Source organism: Pleurodeles waltl, chromosome 6, assembly GCF_031143425.1.
Source record: "Pleurodeles waltl isolate 20211129_DDA chromosome 6, aPleWal1.hap1.20221129, whole genome shotgun sequence".
Classification (NCBI taxonomy): Eukaryota; Metazoa; Chordata; class Amphibia; order Caudata; family Salamandridae; genus Pleurodeles; species Pleurodeles waltl.
In genome coordinates, this window is record NC_090445.1 from 13923829 (window position 1) to 13943104 (window position 19276).

The 19276-nt window shown below is 44.7% G+C and overlaps 1 protein-coding gene across 4 annotated transcripts in view; it reads left to right on the plus strand.

Moving 5' to 3' along the window:
- Positions 1 to 19276, plus strand: part of MIGA2 (mitoguardin 2) — a 114873-nt gene that overhangs the window by 18976 nt on the left and 76621 nt on the right. For all 4 annotated transcript variants that reach the window (XM_069237041.1, XM_069237043.1, XM_069237044.1 and 1 more), the window contains exon 5: positions 18483 to 18600. In XM_069237041.1, coding sequence (XP_069093142.1) covers positions 18483 to 18600 — 118 coding nt within the window. The remainder of the gene's footprint in view (positions 1 to 18482; positions 18601 to 19276) is intronic.

A 19276-nucleotide genomic window follows, 5' to 3' on the forward strand; every position in this document is an offset into this window, starting at 1 on the left:
CTGGAGGAAGAGGCAAGGACTCATCGTCTCCCAAGTTGGACAGAAGACAGAGAGGATCAAGAGGACCCCTCCGAACCACCACCTGTTGGAGAATCTTTGCAGCTCCAGAGGACAGCAGATCCCAGCAGCCGGACGTTGTTGCCCTAGGTGCCTGCAGTGGAGTGACTCCTTCACTGAGAGAGAGATTCCTTCTTGCTTCTTTGGGTCAGCTAAAGTCTTGCCAACCCCAGAGGATGCACAGCAGTGGAAATGTTGCAAGTTGCTGACGGGAGCCGCAGAAACAATGTTGCAAAAAGTGGTCATCTCGGTGTTGCGGTCTTGTTTGGTTCCTGTGAAGTCCAGCAGCTGTTCCGGTGTCCAGGAGCAGAAGAGGTCGTTGGAGAGGAGTCCTGGTGGAGACATGAATGCTGAATCGGGGGACCACCTGCAAGAGAGTCTCAAAATAGCCCAAAAAGAGGCTTGGTCACTTTGCAAGGTGACCATCTATTAGAGGGGGTCACTGACGTCCTCTGCCTAACCTGACTAGTCTGATGCTCCCAGAGGCCTCTGCCCATCTTGTGTCCCAGATGGCAGAATCAAGTGGCCACCTGGAGGAGCTCTGGACACCAACCCTGGGGTAGTGATGGACAGGGGAGTGGTCCCTCCCCTTTCATTTGTCCAGTTTCACACCAGAGCAGGGCAGCAAACTGGATTATCAAAGCTTGAAAGCAAACCGGTGGCTTGGGGAGGCTACCCCTCCCCGTCTTGTAACACCTATTTCCAAGGGAGAGAAGGATGCACCCCTCTCCCACAGGAAATCCTTTGTTTTGCCTTCCCCTGCTTGAGGTGATCAAGCAGCAGAAGGGCAGAAACCTGTCGGAGGGTCTGCAGCAGCGTGGGCTGCCTGCAAATCCTGGAAGACTGGTAGGAGCAATACTGGGGGGGTCCCTCTAAGGAGCCCCCAGAGTGCATGGAATCATGCCACCAATACTGGCATCAGTATTGGGGTATGATTCCGACATGTTTGATAACAAACATCTCTAGTTACGGAGTTACCATTATGTAGCTGGACCATAGGTAGTGACCTATCGCCAGTACATAGCTAAAATGGCTTCCTTGCACTGGCGTTCGTAGGGTCAACTCTGCTCTTGCAGGGGTGCCCATACACACAGGGACCTGCAACCTGCCCTTAGGGCTGGAAGGGCCTACCAAAGGGGTGACTTACAGTGACCTGGTGAAGTGACCAGCAGTGAAAGGGTGCATGCACCTTCTCACGCAGGCCGCAATCGAGGGCTTCAGACACAGTTTGCATGGGCTCCCACTGGTGGCATAATACATGCTGCAACCCATGGGAGACCCCTGGTGTACCAATGTTCTGGGTACCTAAGTACATGTATTAGGGATTTATAGGGGTACACCAGTATGCAAATTGTGGGGTGTAACATGTACCAAGACAACCAAATTTAGAGGAGAGAGCACAATCGCTGGGGTCCTAGTTAGCAGGATCCCAGTGAAAACAGTCCAAGCACACTAACAGGCAAAAAGTGGGGGTAAAGAGGAGGGACTTTCCTACATAAACCCTAACTTCCTAGTAAGGATCATTCCCTGTGTCTGAGGCATGAGGCCAAAATTTTGTCAGACTTGTGGCGCCAGCGCTTTTTCTGGTGTAATTATCACTTCCTTGGACCTGACCACAGGTGTGGTCTATTGTGGGAGTTTCCCAGCACGCATACTTCCGAAAGTTACCCTGACAATTATTTGACGGGCTATCCTAGAAGAATATTAATTATTGCCTGGCATTTGCATTTCCCTCCATTTAAACCACCTGTCAGCTGTATACTAATAAGTGTCTGCAGTGGCAGCTTGTCAGACGTAATCAGCTGAAACGCAAGTTACCGTAGGCCTGTTTGATACTGTGGCTGACTGGCCTTTAATTTAACCTTATGTATGCCTCTTACCGTGATATATTTGTCATATTTTATTAAATTGGTGCATAATACCGCACACAGCTGTCTAGGTTCTGGTTTGAGATACTGCCTCTCCTCAGTGCCAGGGTCCTTCCTCATGTTCAGTGCCGTGCTTTTCTCCCACTTACACCATTCTTGCTCTTCTGAACCCTCAGCTGCTTCCCAGCTTCACATAAGAGGTACTTAAATGTTTAATGTGTATATTTTTTATTCTAACCTTTATGCCAGACTCAAACCCGCCCTTCTCGGGAAACGCATGTAAACTCTCTTGATGCATTTTAGACTTTGCATCAATATTGTATTTTCCAGTTGCCTTTTTTCTCTGAATGAACTGCCTTGTCTCTTACCTGGTGCCTCGTATTCACTGACTGCAGTCTCAGACATGTCCTTTTCAGTGTTAGTACCAGTCTTTGTCTGCACCATTTCCTTGCACAATTTTCCACTGTCTCCCAGTGCATCTTTTTGAGCTTGTCAGTGCACATTATTTTGTTTTTCTTATTGGTTAGCAATGTCTTGATGAGTTAAGCGTTTTCAACAGGGCTGTTTTTACCACTCCTTTTGCCAGTATTATTCCGTGTTAATACCCTGATGCACGTGATCTGTGCAGGTGATCCTGGGAAGCAGCTTCAAAGTCTGGGAAAAGACCCTTTAGTGTAGATTGGAATAGGAAGTGCTCTAAAATGTCCACTAGTCTTTTGATTAGGGTTTTGCTACTTACACAGCATGTAGGACAGTTGATCAGTCTGCCGTGGAGGAGGAGATACTTAGTGCATCATATGAGACTACTATCATCAGATGACCTGAGCTGCATAGGACACAAAATGTTCAATCTATTTGTAAATAAATAAAACGTAAATTGTAGTAGCACGAAAACACATTTTTTTAAGGCAGCGGGATGAGCTGTCTGGTACGAGAGACTTGAAAACCGCAGTGCCCAGAACGTAAAGTGTGTCTGACTAAAAAGCAGAGACTGGCTGAAAGCGTGACACACATCAACACCCCCTGTAATACTCTTAATACCACTCACCAGCACTAACTCGCATACAAATCCTTCACAGAAAACCACTACATAAATATCCCCCCTCACTATTCCACAAAAACAATACACCACACACATCAGCATATCAAAATAACACAAACTTTCATTATACTTTCCATCACACCCACTCCCACCCTCATGACTACACAAATACTAATCCTGACCAATCTTTACCCCTACATTCTCACTCTTCACAAACATCTACCACAAGCACCCCAAAACAGCAACATTCATTCACCCGCCTCTCATGCACAATTTAGAGCCTTACATTATGATCCACATGCTCCTCGACCACTCCTAACCCATACTCCTTCCACACTAAAGAGACACAAAATAAACAACATGCCATTCTTAACTTTGCATCCCCTTGTCTATTACATAATAAGGCTACCTACAAAAAAAAGTACACTCTTCATGTCTCTCTCAGCCACCAAGTCCACCACCCACACACACACAGACCCGACACAATGCCTCCTAAGCCTGCTGGAAGAAGAACACTATATTGAAAAACAGGACTTTAGTGACCCTCACACAGTTATCACAACTAACAATACACCTGCTACAAGCTCAAAGTATACTGTTTACCCTTCTCCTAAACAAAACAACACCGTCACTAACACACTTTTTCTAAACTGCCAGCTTATAAATGCTTGATCACTCTAAAGAAAACAAGCAGCACATCTACGATCTGCTCACAAAGACGCAACCTGACTTACTATTCATAACAGAATCATGGTTGGGAGAGGGCATGGCCCCAGTGTTGCATGAAGCCATTCCTCTGGGCTATCAAACCATCACACAAAACCATATAGGCAAGAGAGGAGGTGGATTAGCCATTATATTCAAACAAGCAATAAGTCTCAGTAAAACAGACAACATTTCCATACAAGGTTGTGAAGCCCTCCTCACCAGATGCCACCCTACTACAGCTTCCTCCTGTAACTCTCCTCCTTTACAGACCTCCACCTAACAGCTCAACATTCACAGACACTATTCTAGGTACAGCCTCAAACCTTATTACATTATACTCAATCCTATGTATTCTTGGGGACCTAAATAGTTGATTTGACAAACCCAATATGCCCCATTCAAAAAGCTATTATCCCCTAGCCTAGTCGCATTGAACCTACATAAGATTGTACACAATCCCACACACATCGCTGGACACATCCTAAATGTCATTTTTGCTAAGCCTGAAATAGTTACTATTCATAGCATCACACCAATCACATGGTCAGACCACCATTTGATGTCTTTCCGACATAAAACAACACAAATCAACACATCCCACAACTACTTACATACATGCACCTATCGACCCTGGAGCAAACTCAATTTTGATGACTTAGAAACACAACTAACAGCCAACACAGATCTAGATACAATTAATTATGTTCCAAAACTTTGGCTACAGAAAACTTTTGATATCCCAATACCACTCAGAAAAACTAAACACGACAAAAGAAAACCAACACCTTGGATAAACACAGAACCTAAAAAGACAAAGCAACAAATCAGAAGGTTGCAGTGGACCTGGCTCAAAACAAACAACATTCAAGACAAACTGCAGCTACACAGACTTAACAGAATATACAAATCATCAATCAAAAAAGCAAAAAAAAGGTACTACTCAGATGGAATTCTAAATGCCAAATCTGCAACCAAAGAATTTTATAAAATTCTCAATGAATTTCGAGCACCTAAATGCATGGAAGGAAGTCATCCCACTACTCAAGATTTCACAAAGAAACTGGCAACTCACTACACAACCAAGGCAGACACATTGGACTCCTATTTAAAAAAAAGAAGAAAACGATCAGCACCAACCCCTTTCCTAAAATACTCTGTAAGAATAAACCAACCCAACATCTACAGACCTTCAAACAAATATCACAGGTGAATTTATGGATTTGGTCAAAGTAAGCAGACCTTCTGGTTGCCCTGCTGACCCTTGCCCACCACAAATCTTCAAGAACATTCTTCTATCTACTTCTGCTGCCACACCTGTAAGAAGAATCATCAACAACTCTTTAACCACAGTAACATTTCCTGAAGACCTGAAAAAGGCATACATGCGTCTGTTATTAAAGAAAACAAACCTAGACCCGCAGGACCCCAACAACTACAGACCAATCACAAATTGACCTTTCCTGGGCAAACTGATAGAAAGAGCAGCAATCGCCCAGATGTCACAATTCATTGAAGACAATGCTATGCTTTCAGACTTCCAAACTGGATTGTGCCCGGAAGAGGCACTGAATCGGCACTCATAGCAATCTGGGATGATCTTAAAAAAACAGTTGACCGGAATGGAGTTGCTGCATTACTTTTCTTGGACCTCTCGGCTGCCTTTGATACGGTTGACCATGACACCCTAATTCAAAGACTCCACGCAGCCGGCATAGAAGGGACTGCTCTCGATTGGATTACATCCTACCTTCAAAACAGAACTAATATTATCTATTCTCCCCCCTTCTCGTCCAAACCGTACCTCACAAAAGCAGGGGTCCCCCAAGGATCAATCATCTCACCTTTGCTTTTCAACATCTACATGATATTATTAACAGAACTAATCAGTGATTTTCAACTCCCATGCTACAACTATGCAGATGACACCCAAATACTACTTAAATTGGAGTGCCCCAAAGACATTGAAAACTCACAAATCTTCAGCTGCCTCACAGCCATTGATCAGTGGATGACTTGGAGCCATCTCAAACGAAATGCCTCCAAAACGGAAATACTCATGTGGTGACTGGAAAGATTATGACCCACTGTGCGCCTGGTCTGACGATCTCGGACCACCTCCTCAATTATCCAAGGAATTTAAAAACCTTGGAATTACCATGGACTCCAAGTTAACAATGAATGCCCAAGTGGACAAATTAGCACGAACAAGCTTCATTACCTTGAAGACTCTGTGACACATCTTCCCCCACCTCGGATTTCCACACAAGGTGCAGGCTACTATCGTGCTTGTACTATTCAAACTGGATTATGCCAATGGCCTCTACCATGGATCATCTCTATTATGAAAAAACTACAACATATTCAGAACTCCGCTGCCAGGCTACTGTTAATTGTAAAGCCACAAGCCCACATCTCCCCTGCCTTGAGAGCACTACACTGGTTACCTGTTGCCAAAAGATCCACCTTCAAGCTGCTTTGTATCACCCACAAAGCTATACATGGAACAGGACTGCTTTTTATCAGAAACAAAATAGCCAAATACATTCAATAAAGAAACCTCCGCTCAAGATTGCCACCCCGCCCTAGAACCATACAAGAAAAAGACTATAGGTGGTACATCCTTTTCTGTTCAAGCAGTCAAACTATGGAATTCATTACCCCCAAATATACGATCCACAAATAACTATCTTGTCTTCAGAAGACTATTCAAGAGTTGGCTCTTTTCCTTCATACCCACCATACTCGCAGCAATGGACTGCATATGCCTGTGTTGATAAATATTTTTAATCTGATTATTTGTATATTCTATAAATTAATAGTTCTTTAGGAAATATGTATCGCTACTATGGCATAACAATAAACTACACACATAGACCCTTATTATGACATAGGCGATAAATGCTGCCTACCGCCACAGCGACAGCCGCCACAAGACTGTCTCCCTGGCTAACTACCATCTGCCATATTGGGACCGTAGCCGGAATTCTGCCATAAGGACGGTGGAATTCCGGCTACGGTCATGGCGGCAGACAGCAGTAAGGTGGCGCTGGTGCCAGCAGCAGCGCCACGCCAGTAGACCACCGCAGACCGTATCATGATCGATGAGCGGTGTTCTGCTGGCGGACGCTGCTGCAGGCAGCAGCGCCGCACCCTGTCTCCTGCCGGAGGACCCCCTGCAAGAAGGTAAGTCGGGTGCTCCAACGGGGAGGGGGGGTGTGGTGTGTGTGTGCGTGAGGGTGTGTGTGTGTATGTTTGTGTGCATGCATGCGGGTGTGGTGCGTGTGGAATGCGTGTGCATGAATGGATGAGAGTGTGGTTGTATGTTGTGGTGTGTGAGTGCGTGTGTGCTTGTATGTGTGTTAATGTGTTTGGAAGTATGCATGCGTGGGTGAATGTAGGTATGCGTGTGTAGGTGTGTGCGTGTAGGTGTGTGTATGTCAGGGGGTGTCGGGAGGTGGAGGGGAAGGGTGGGGAAGGACTTCGGGGCGGGGGAGACCCCTATCAGTGCTATGGAAGGAATTCCCTGGCACTGATAGTGCCTACCGCCATGGTTTTCGTGGTGGTATAAAAGCCACGTGTAAGCCGTGGTGGAGGAAGGGGTCATAAAACCATGGGCATCCTAGTGACGGCCACCGGGCTGGAGACTGAAGTCTCCAGCCTGCCGGTTATTGCTGCCGTGGCGGTTGGTGTGGTACATTGGCAGTTTGGCTTTTTATGTACCACCAGCCTGTTGGCAGTACTACCGCCACTATAACACCGACCGCCGGGGTCATAATCACACCCATACTCTTTAAGCTTGTTTAACAAATGTATATTTACTCATGATTAAATATGTATATGTATATATATGTGTGTGTGTGTGTATAAGCATGTATGTATGTGTGTGTATGCATGTGTGTATACATATATATGTGTATGTTATTCTATGATTAACATGTTCATAGGTCATTGCATAGCGCCTAGATACGTTGTTATATTAGATTCTTAGGAATCCCTGCTCTTGTTTTTATATCACACTGATCAAATGTTTTATCATAAGCATTTCATTATTCAAAATTTGAGGAAAGAAATAAATGTTATAAAAGTACACTTATTAATTAACTTCAAATTACAAATCTTGAAAGTCTGTTTATCCAATACTGCTTCCCTTCTCATATTATTATAGCCATTATTATATTCCTTGCGTATATATTCCCTTACTATGTGTTTACATATCTATTTGTTACTTTAGTCCTACTGTACTAGAGAAAAATAAACTACAAATAAATAAAATCTATAAATAAAATTCAAATTATAAATAAGTAAATTAAAGTAAAAAAAGAAAATAATGAATAAATAAAAAATAAAAATGATTGAAAAAAAAATATATATATGAAATTATAAATAAAAATAATTTAAATTTACTCTTGTAAGCTTTACTTTGCCTACCTATCACCAAATGTCATGTCTCTATCAATCTATCCTCCATTCCCACTCTGACTCATCCCTACTACTTTCATCTCCAAAATAACCCTGCCTAAGCTCTTCCCTCGTCTTCCACATCTAGCTCTCCCAAACCTCAGTTTACTACCATGATCTCCCAAACAACCCTGCTAAATTCTCCCTCATTTATCTCACCTTTGACTCATCCAAAACCCCTCCTGCTACTATTATCTCCCTATCCCTTTCCACGGACTCTTCCCTCCTCCCATCTCTCCTTTACTCATCCCAAGCCTCATCGTATTACTATAAACTCCCAGTTAACACTTCTGGATTCTTCCCTCCCCCATCCCTCCATTACTCTAGTCAATCCAACTAACAAACTCACATATCCTCTTCTCAAATTAACTCATAATAATACTACTACTGTACTCATATTTCCCTATAGTAATCCACCACTAATTCCTCTTGGGTTCCGGAGTAGCGTGCTACTCGCTGAAAAGCGATTTGACGCCTCGTCAGGGGTAGTAAGCGCTATGTAAATACTATTACAAGACAATACAATAACAACATTTAATAACCCAGGATGAATCGGTAAATTAAAACAAAAACAAAATTGGAGTACTGTGAAAGTTTTTTTTTTGTTTGTTTTTAAGGCAGATGAGCTGTGCTGTCTGGTAGGCGAGACCTAACTACAAGCATTTGCAAAGCAGTGTGTCTCGCGTTTGCTCAAGGTAGAGCTATTAGCATTGTAAATTCCGAACTGGACTTTTCTTGCCACACAAACTGGAAAAAAACCCAGTAAAACAGTTGACATAAACAAGACGATGCAAAGCACCGCCATGAGCGCAAAGAGAGAGAGACAAAAGTCAAAAGAAGTCCGCTCGCAGTTAGTTATTGTCAAAAGTGCAATTATCCATGTAACAACAGAGTCAATGGTCAAGGTGGTAACAAAACCGACCTAAGGAGGGACAAACATAAAGCACTTACCAATGAAAACAAAGGATTTTTGAAAGGCAAGCCCATGAACAAGTGCTAGTGATGGATGTGGTTAAAAGCCCATATACATATCATCACGTCTGAAAAGCAGCACTTGCGTGCTGCTAGTCTCGACCCAAAAAGGTTATGTATATCTAAATAAAGGCAGGATTAGCATGCAAACAATTACATTCACTGATGCTGTCATTTTTGAGTGGTGTTAGATACCTAAAGGACAATGAAGATCGAGATTGAATTATTCCATGCTGTTGCTCGGGCACAAATACTTAAAAAAAAATATCAAGCTCAAATAATCCGGTCCCCTGATACAAAACAATTGTACACAACTTGCTGTTGCACTTTGCCTTGTAGTACCAAATTGTATACCAGTTAGTCTAATGTGGATTCCCATCCAAGACAGTATACAGACACATAACAGGCCAGTGGCATGTGAACAGCTCAGAAAATGTGGCAGTCAAAGAAAGGAAAACAAGAGGAGAGTAGCCATGCAAACTATGTGAGTGAGTCTCACAGACTTTAAAAACATGTCGATGTTGATATACATTCTAACCAAAGATGATAAACAATGTCTTTTATGTTACTGAGTAACATCACAAAATAAAATGATGGACGGAGTGTTGAAACTTTTCAAACACTCACCCTCAGTCAGTTCGGGCTGGACTGTTCACATGAGGAACATGGTCAAGACAGATTTGCATATGGCTGGGTCCAAACTGGGGTGGCATGGTGAGCAAAAGAACGATGGATTAAACCCAGATCTGTTACTGGGAGTGAGTGTTTGCATTGTCAGCACTCCGTCCATCATCCTTTTGTGTTGCTAAAGTTGCCCTAAGTGGGAAGGGTATGCCCAGACGTGGGTCCCTTGTTCACTGTGCCACTGGATTCAAGCTAGCCTGGCTGATGAAGGGTGAAACCCTGAAACCGGACCTAGGATGCTTGTTTCCAGCAGTGCGGGCTGGACTTGTTCCCATGAGGAACAGGGTCAAGACTGATTTGCATATGGCTGGGTCCAAACTGGGGTGGCATGGTGAGGTGAGCAAAAAAATGATGGATTAAACCCAGATCTGTGACTGGGGGTGAGTGTTTGCATTATCAGCACTCCGTCCATCATCCTTTTGTGTTGTTTGTGTTACTGAGTACCTGTAGGCCCACCTAAAGTCAAGAACCCATGTTGTAGATATAACGTCCTGCTATATCGGACTCATCTGCTTACTCCAATATTTTGTTCTCATATGGTCTCTCAGTACTTTACAATCCAGTCTTTGCATAAAAATCCAAAGGTGCACATGAGCCTCATGGAATCAACAATTATCATGATCCATTGCTGTCATAGAAATCTTTGGTTGCACACGCACCATAAATGGTTCCAAAAGTGACTATCCAACCAGTGCGGCCCAGTGGGCGCATGTATTTAATGATACACAAAAAAGTCTTACCTAAATCTTTGAGGTGTTGGCACGCTGAGTATGAAAAAAAGGGTAGGGGGATGTAGACCAGTCGGCTACATTTTCTCTCACCTCCAACGATCAGAGCCCCTTCCTCTTCCTAGACATAAACTTAGTGATGCAAAACAAATTAAAACAGTCCCTTTCTTGAAATAAAAAACAAACACGACCATCATGCCTCCTGGCTGCATTCCATACTCATCCCCATCCCCATCCCGGGACTAATCCCCTAGATGGATTCTCAGCTCCTTTTCAAACCTTTAAAGGAAGAGACGACCTCCCTGGACAAGTAACAAATATAGAACCTGGGTGTGGGGTAAATTGCATTTCCAATAATCATATTTCTACTGTTCAATTAATCCTTCCTGATCCTGTAAATTGTCCCAGAATCTCTCCATTATTCCTTATTGATCCCTTCATAGCACTCTTGGGTTGATAGTTGTCTCATAGCCTCATTCTTGTACATCCACTGGGAGAATAACAATATTACCCCCCCCCCTTCTCTGCCTGCTATTTCCCACTGGGACCCCAATACGTCTTTCGTGTCCTTCTCCTGCATTGATTTTTCTTCTTCGCCTGGTCTTCCAAAACATATATTACATGTTGGTATGAACATGGTCCAAGGACACTGGAGAACTTCACATGAGCACCAGATTATATTTCACAAGGTCGCATTCTTTTTATTATAAGCACAGGAGATTAAGTGATATTGCTAATAAGACTTCTAGCTGCACGTTCCTCACATTTTGCATATTCCCTAGGCATAAGACTGGATCCAGGAACTTTTCTGCAGTACCTCTGTGCACTGATAGGTGGCACCCCGTGGCCCGTGCTGACGCCATTCCACTCTGGAAACGTCATGCAGAGCTTTTCCTTCCACGCCACAGGAGCCGTTTCAGTTCTTTTTGCTCCCATTTGGTCTCATGAGTACCCCTCTGGTATGGTGATGGTGGCAGCACACCTATAGAGGTCACAGGTGCAATCAATCAATCAATCAGAACATTTCTAAAGCGCACTACTCACCCTTTAGGGTCTCAAGGCGCTGGGGAGGGGGACGCTACTGGTCGAAGAGCCACGTCTTGAGGCGTTTCCTGAATGTCAGGAGGTCCTGGGTCTGGCATAGGTGGAGCGGCAGGGAGTTCCAGGTCTTGTCGGCGAGGTGAGAAAAGGATCTTCCTCCGGCAGTGGTGCGGCGGATGCGGGGGACGGTGGCGAGCGCGAGACTGGCGGAGCGGAGATGGCGGGTTAGGGCGTGGAAGGTGAGTCTGTCGTTGAGGTAGGCTGGACCTGTGTTGTGGAGAGCTTTGTGTGCGTGTGTCAGGAGCTTGAAGGTGATCCTCTTCGAAACGGGTAGCCAGTGCAGGTCTCTGAGGTGGGGAAAGATGTGGTTGTGGCGTGGGACATCAAGGATGAGGCGGGCGGATGCGTTCCGTATTCGTTGCAGTTTTGTTTGCAGCTTGGCCATTGTCCCTGTGTATAGAGCGTAGTCCAATCTGCTGCTGACCAGGGCGTGGGTGACAGATTTCCTGGTCTCAACGGGAATCCACTTGAAGATTTTGCGGAGCATGCGGAGAGTGTTGTAGCAGGAGGAGGTGATTGCGTTGACCTACTGAGTCATGCTGAGAGTGGAGTCCAAGATGAAGCCCAGGTTGCGTGCGTGGGTGGTGGGCGAGGGGGCGGTACCTAGGGAGCTGGGCCACCAAGAGACGTTCTATGCTGAGGGGTCGGAGCCGAAGATGAGGATCTCAGTTTTGTCGGTGTTTAGCTTGAGGCGGCTCGATTCCATCCAGCTGGAGATGGCGTGGAGTCCATTGTGGAGGTTGTTTTTTGCAGTGGTAGGGTCTTTCGTGAGGGAGAGGATCTGCTGGGTGTCGTCTGCGTAGGACACTATGTTGATGTGATGGGACCGTGCAATGTTGGTGAGAGGGGCCATGTAAACGTTGAAGAGCGTTGGGCTGAGGGATGATCCCTGGGGGACGCCACAGATGATCTTGGAGGCCTCTGACAGGAACGGTGGAAGGCGGATTCTCTGGGTTCTGCCGGAGAGGAAGGACGAGATCCAGTTGAGCGCCTTGTCGTGGATTCCGGCGTTTCTAGTCTTTCCTTAACGCAGTGACTGGCTGTTGAAGACTGGCTCGTCCCAGGTTGTCATCAACAACCTCCAGACTATGATGAATCTCCTGTCATCTTTGGGTTTCATTGACAATGTGCCAAAATCACACCTGAATCCTTAGATGCTGCCATTCATCAAAACCATTCTGGACATGGCTTTGTTTCATGCCTTTCACCCGGGAAAGCAAATCCAGGACATTCAGGCTGTGATCCTGATCTTTCAACCTCAGTCCTGGATTTCAGTGAGGCTATTTGAACTGATGGCCTCTTGCATCTTTTTGGTCAGGCACACTAGGTGACATATGCAGGCTGTGCAGTGGGATCTGAAGTCTCAGTGAGCCCAACATCAAGGGGACCTCTCCAACCATGTTCAGATTTTGGAAGAGACTGCAAAAAATGTGCAGTGTTTCCTGGATCTTGGTTGGGTCATCGAAAGACTTTCTCCCTTCCCCACCCACAGCTGACAGTGGTGACCGATAAATTTTTCTGGGTTTTAGTGACCATATGTGATAGGTGGAGAACAGAGGCCTCTGGTCTTTAGCGGAGTCCTGGCTCCTTATTAACCTTCTTGAGCTGAGGGCCACCCGCTTGGCGTTGAAAGCTTTCCTTCCATCCATCAAGGTAAGTATGGTACAGGTGCTCATGGACAATGCCACCGCCATGTGATACAGCAACAAACAGGGCGGGGTGGAGTCACAAACCCGGTGACTGGAGGCCCTGTGTCTTTGGAAATGGTTGTACCGCCGGAAATGGCTGTACCTCCAAACTAAAAAAAAATTCAGGTGGTGAACCACCAGGCAGATTTGTTGGATGCCAGTGCAGACGAGCTCAGCCATCAATGCATAGCAGATCACAAGTGGCAGTTGCACTCAGAGGTGGTTCAAGGTCCCTTCTGTGCATGGGGAAAACCTTAGCTTGATCTGTTCGCTAGCACTGCACAGTGTTAGTACATTTGTGCAATGGAATTTCCAAGGTGTCTCTGGCTTAGAGACGCATTCTGCCTCAAGTGGAACCCTATGCCTTTCTGTTGATACCACTCCTGCTCCATATTCTACAGAAGATCAGTACTCAACAGGCCCTAGTCATCCTATTAGCCTTGGATTGGGCACCGAGTGTATGGTATCCAGAACTTCTGAGCTTGAGCATCTGTCCTTCAACAGGCTGCCCCTCTTGGAGGATCTGCAGCAGGACATGGTTCTGCACATGAGCCTTCGCAATCTCCATCTTGATGCTTGAACATTGAGCAGCAGCAGTTCAACACCTTTGACCTTCCTTCATAGGTGGTTAATGTATTTCTGGAAGCCAGGAGTCCCTCGGCCAAAGCTGTTATATGCCTGTTGCTGGGACAGATTTGTGGCTTGGTGCAGAACTCAGCAGACAGACCCACTCCAGGCAACGTTATCTGATGTTTTGTTCCTAGCCCAGCAAGGATGTCTTTCGGCTTTTTAGGCCTTTTTGTGATTGCCGGATCAGTCAAGACAAAACATCAGTGCTGAGCTACACAGTGCCACCTACCAGTGCACAGAGGTATGGCTGAACAGTTTATAGATCTAGTGTGATGCATAGGGCATGTTCAAAGTGTGTGGAATCTGCAGTAAGATGGGGTCTCCACCCGAAAGAGCATTACTGAACATAAGTAACTTCTTTGCCTAGAATCAATGGGATGATGAATCCACACTGGGACTTGTTCTGCTTAGCTTCAAACTAAGAGGGAACAAAGCTAAATAATGCAGCACTGTTAGTCTGAGTAATGAATTTATTAAAGCACTTCCCATATCTCAAACAAGGAAATTAATGTAAGCATTTAACTTGAATGCAGCAAAACACATGCAAATACTAAAATAATCACAGCAGTTTAATAATGATAGGCAGAAAAAGTGCAATACATCAATAATGAATGTGTGCAGTGATATATGTATATGTGTGTATTTATGTATGCACACAGCAAAGCTAGATAATTAAGAATTAAAAATGCATGACCATGAGGATCGAATCCAACATCATCCTTAAGCTTGCCAACGTCAAGCTGTAGAACCCTGGACAGCTGAGACAGGAGAAACATTCCTCAGTGGGACTTACATTTTTGAACAGTGCGTCCACCCTCAAAAATGAGTTCCTTCCGCCTCAGCGCTAAGCTTCCCCACCTTTATATACCTTATACAAACCCAAGAGGAAGGTTCTGGTAACCTTCCCCCTCCCTTACAGTAAGTTGTGAAATTCAGGCGCTGGCTGTACTTGGTCTGTGTTGAAAACACACAAAAGAACTGTCCAGATCCTAGTGAACATTTCCGAAATGGAGCTGTACCTTTCTCTGCTGTAAACATTCTCATCCTTGTAAACTCATCACCTCCGCATCCCCCACGATATGTTCCCTGCTCTGATGAGAAGAGCAAAAACACTTTCAGTGTACAAAACAAGCTGTGCATGGAAAAATACCTGCGCCTCTGATGTCTGAACCTATGCTAAGCACAAAATGGAGTCGGTGGTCAAGATGGAGTCCTGTGTTTAAATACAGATAGCATTACAGGACTCGGACCTGGCTCCCCAGATCTAAAGTTGGCAGTTTTGGCTGATATGCCACATCCATATTTCTCATTGTCATTGTGCAAGTCATACATAAGTGGTATGGTTGTGTATTATCACTATAGTGAGCAAATTCTCTGTTGGAATGGCCCATTGAAGTAAGAAAACAGCAGCAACAAATACTGGAAGGTTTATCCGGAGTACTGCCCGTGAATACATGCAAATGTTTTTGTTTTTTTTGTTTTTTTGTTTACAACTGGACTTGGGGACATTGTTCAGCATGTTTGCTCTGGTGCACAACTAGGCTAATCATTTTAAATATTACTTATCCGTAGAACAAGCCTTTGCGGCTCACCAAAAATCGGCTTGCGACCCAAAATTAGGGAAACGCTGCAGTAGATCCAAAAGCACATTCATAGCATCAAGCCTGCTCTTCCTCTTAGTCCCACCCTTTCTCGTAGTTTCCCCACATTGGTCATTCTTCTGACCCCTACTCAGCACTGGCAAAGCCTCACTCACTCAAGGCATCTTCCCAAATGCTCTTAAGACTGGCCTGATCCTTCCTCAGAAAACCCCCAATGAAATTGCCTTCTACCAGTCCATCACTCTATGCTCTAATCCAGTTACATCGGTGACAGCCATCTCCTCCGTGACTACCATTCTGGCTTTAGATCATACTGCGGCAGAGACAGCTATTACACATCGCAAATGACTGTATGATGAGCACTTGAAGGCTGTGCCTGCCTCCTGATATTGGGGGACTTCTCAGCTACAGTTGACACCATCCCACTCTCAGCCACACTGAAGTCTTTAGTGGGTTTCACTGGTAACTCCTTTCACTGGTTCTTCTCCGACCTGTGCACCTGACACCAATTTGTTCCAGTGGGCACCTCCAGATCCCAGAACACCCCTATCACCTGCGGAGTTCTCAAAAGGTTTCAACTAATTCCCTGTCATCTTCAGTCTCTATGTATAGCTCCTTGAGGCTCCCAAATCTGGATGTACAGCACTTACCCGAGGCTTGACCCCACCAAGACATCATTCCTGTTATTTGCTAAGATCAACAAGCAACAACTATTCCAAACCTGGCTAAATGACTTGACTTTGATGACTTCAATGGTGAGCGTCACCCAGTGTTATGTCATTTGTATTCAGTCTTGGCACAGACTTCACCCTCAAAGAACACATTGCCAAGAAAACCAAGACTGCCAGTTACCAGCTCAATCTACTAAAGAAAGTCATCTCAGAAAGCAATCGCAAAACTGCTGTTCAGGCCCTCGTTCTAGATTGTGTAACTCCCTGGTCCATGGTCTCCCCATACTCCGCACTGGGTCCCCACTTCCCCCCCAAAGGCATTCTATATGCCGCAGCACATCACATCTATGATCTCATCACTCCCATATTGATGGAAATTCTCTGGCTTCCCTTACCAGCCTGCACCGTCTTCAGAACCAGGTGCATAGTTTACAAATATGTCACAATTAGCACCCTTGCTTTGCATCTGACAAAGCATACCTGGTGGCTCTCTGCACACTAGCAGCAAGGACACCATCAGATTGGAGGCAGAGTGCAGAAACAAAAACAAGGAAACAGAATGTTTGGATCTACGCACCCAGGATACGGAATGAATTCCCATTTATGCACCAGGACTGCCCCATCTCTGCTCCAGTTTAGCAAAGCACTGAAGATGTACCTCTCTAAAGAGCACTACATCACAGCACAATGATAGTCCACTTCTACTGCAACAACCCAGCGTCCTCTTCAGTCATGTGTTGACTGTCTTTTCCTTTGACCCTGTACAGAGCTTCACTCCCTTTGGGTTACGTTTGCAGTAAAGAGGTACCAGGAGTTGGAATGATGTTTTTGAGCCATTAGTATTGTGCCCATCAATGTTCTAGCACACCTTGGCTGTGCTGGGTGTGAGCGGTGCTTTGAGGAAGGTTGTGCCTGTGACTGCGATGGAAGCAGAAGCTATCTCTGGTAGGAGGAAGTGTTGTCTGATGTCCAAAAGTTCCATGCTATGAGACCAGTGCTTCTGAAGCTTGATGAGATCATATTGAGAACACCTCGCCTGTGGTCAGTGGACGCACAAGTCACAGATTAAACTACTAGTGATTTCAAGCTGTAAATGTATGGCTCACCAGGTGCAGTTTTTAGCTATTCAGTGTAGCACAGACAGGCTTCAAGTGTGTTACTTAGAACATTTTTATTAATTTTGAAAACAGTAGGAACTCAGTGGTGTGTTGTTCTGGTAGTGGACCAGGTGTGTGGTGGGGAGGGCGTGGGAACCTATAATTGTGAGAGCACTGGACAGTGCACAGAATAGTTTTTTTTGCGGTCTGACTACTGACAGCTTCTACTGTCTGTTTCATCAAGCATTGTCTGTCGTACTTTCTCATGAACTTTAGGTTCTTTCATTGGATGGCTTTCTTTGTCTACTTCAGTGTTCTGCTTTGGATTCACTCTTTCTTCCCTAGTCTCTGTCCCTAACATGGAGCATAGTTCTCTCTCCATTATTTTTGCTTGGATGTTTTGACGTCAGGGGGCTGTTTTTTTTTCTTTGTGCAGCTTTGTGTATTATTTATCTTTTAACACTTTATGGGAGCATGGGGTTGTTGTTCTTCTGACCCTTTTTTCTTCTGATTGCTCCAGATTCCCACTCCTACTTTTTTTTACTCTCCTCCTGTTGCTCCAGATCCATGCTTCTTTCGTTGTTTTCTGAATATTTTCACCCCTCGCCACTGTTGTCTTAAGCCCTGGTAGTAGCCGCTATTGGGCAATGCTGGAGGCTTTTAAAATCTGCTGGTATTGGCAATGCCAGTAGTGGTGACCGGCCATATTACATTTATACAAAACATTGCGTTGTCGCTTTATGTCATGCAAAGTGGCAAATGCCTAGAAAACATTGTTTTTTATATTTTGATGAGAGACACTACTTTCCGTAACATCGTGATGCAACGCTGGAGCAATCTTTAAAGTATTGAAAACTATTCTGTATTCTTAACATAGCTGTTTGGGCATTGACAAACCCAGTGGGATCGGTAGCTTAGCATTGACAAAGTGAGACCAACTGGCTTTTCCCATGCATGTTTATTGTTTGCACTGCTCATGTTTTAATTTTGAAGTCTACAGTCTAGGTAGTGATTTTCCTAGAATTATACCTTTTTGGTTACGTGCCATAATCAGGCCAGGTTTTCAGCTAAGAAATTTCAACTCTGGTTGTGTGACTACTTCTCATCCCCTTTCAAGCCTTGCTCTTCAGCTGCAGTCTATCCTAATTTTAAAGTACACTCTTCGTTTGTTGGACAGATCGTAGCTGTAAACACATCTGGCCTGATGACCACCTCTGCTGCCTCCTGGGAGACTCAAGTGTTGGAAGACAGTGGAGCTGCGGGGGATTGCAGTGCTGAGAGCCTATATGTGCAAGGTATGAACCTCTTAACCCAAAAAATATTTGTTGATAACGCCAGTAGAGCTGCTGAATTGTATGGTGCTGTCCGAGAGTGAATCTGTATCTTAGGTATATTCTCTTCACCACTGAAGAACAGAGCATTGAACACTGAATTACCTTTCATTGCTAGAGTTGATCTGGAATCTAGGGAACTAACAAGCTTGTTTTGTCATATAATTTGTCACACTTGTTACCTTCCCTGATAACTGGGTCATGGGTGTGGGTTCTACCAGACAACTTAAATTTCCCATGAAAAATCAAGTTATTGGTTTAGAATTGGGACTTTGTCACTCAGATCTATTAGGTCCCTTTGTACACTAGACAACCATACAAATTTGTTGTTCTAAGACCCCCAATATGGTCTGCATAAACCTCAACGTAACATGAATCTTGAGCACAATCTGCAGTGTGTCTGGATACTTAGTGAGGTTTGACTTTACACTGGAGGATGTGGCAGTAGTGACTCTTCTTAAAAGATTAACCTAATGACCCCATTATGCATTCTTTTTGCAAACCTTTTCTTTACCTGTGCTTTTTGCCGGTAATGTTTTGTCCTTGAGCAGTTGATCTGTCCATCTCTAATGCTTCCCAGTTTATTTTGTTGGCAGCCGTTGCTTATGCATTGGACTGTCCTGCTCTTATATCCACTCCG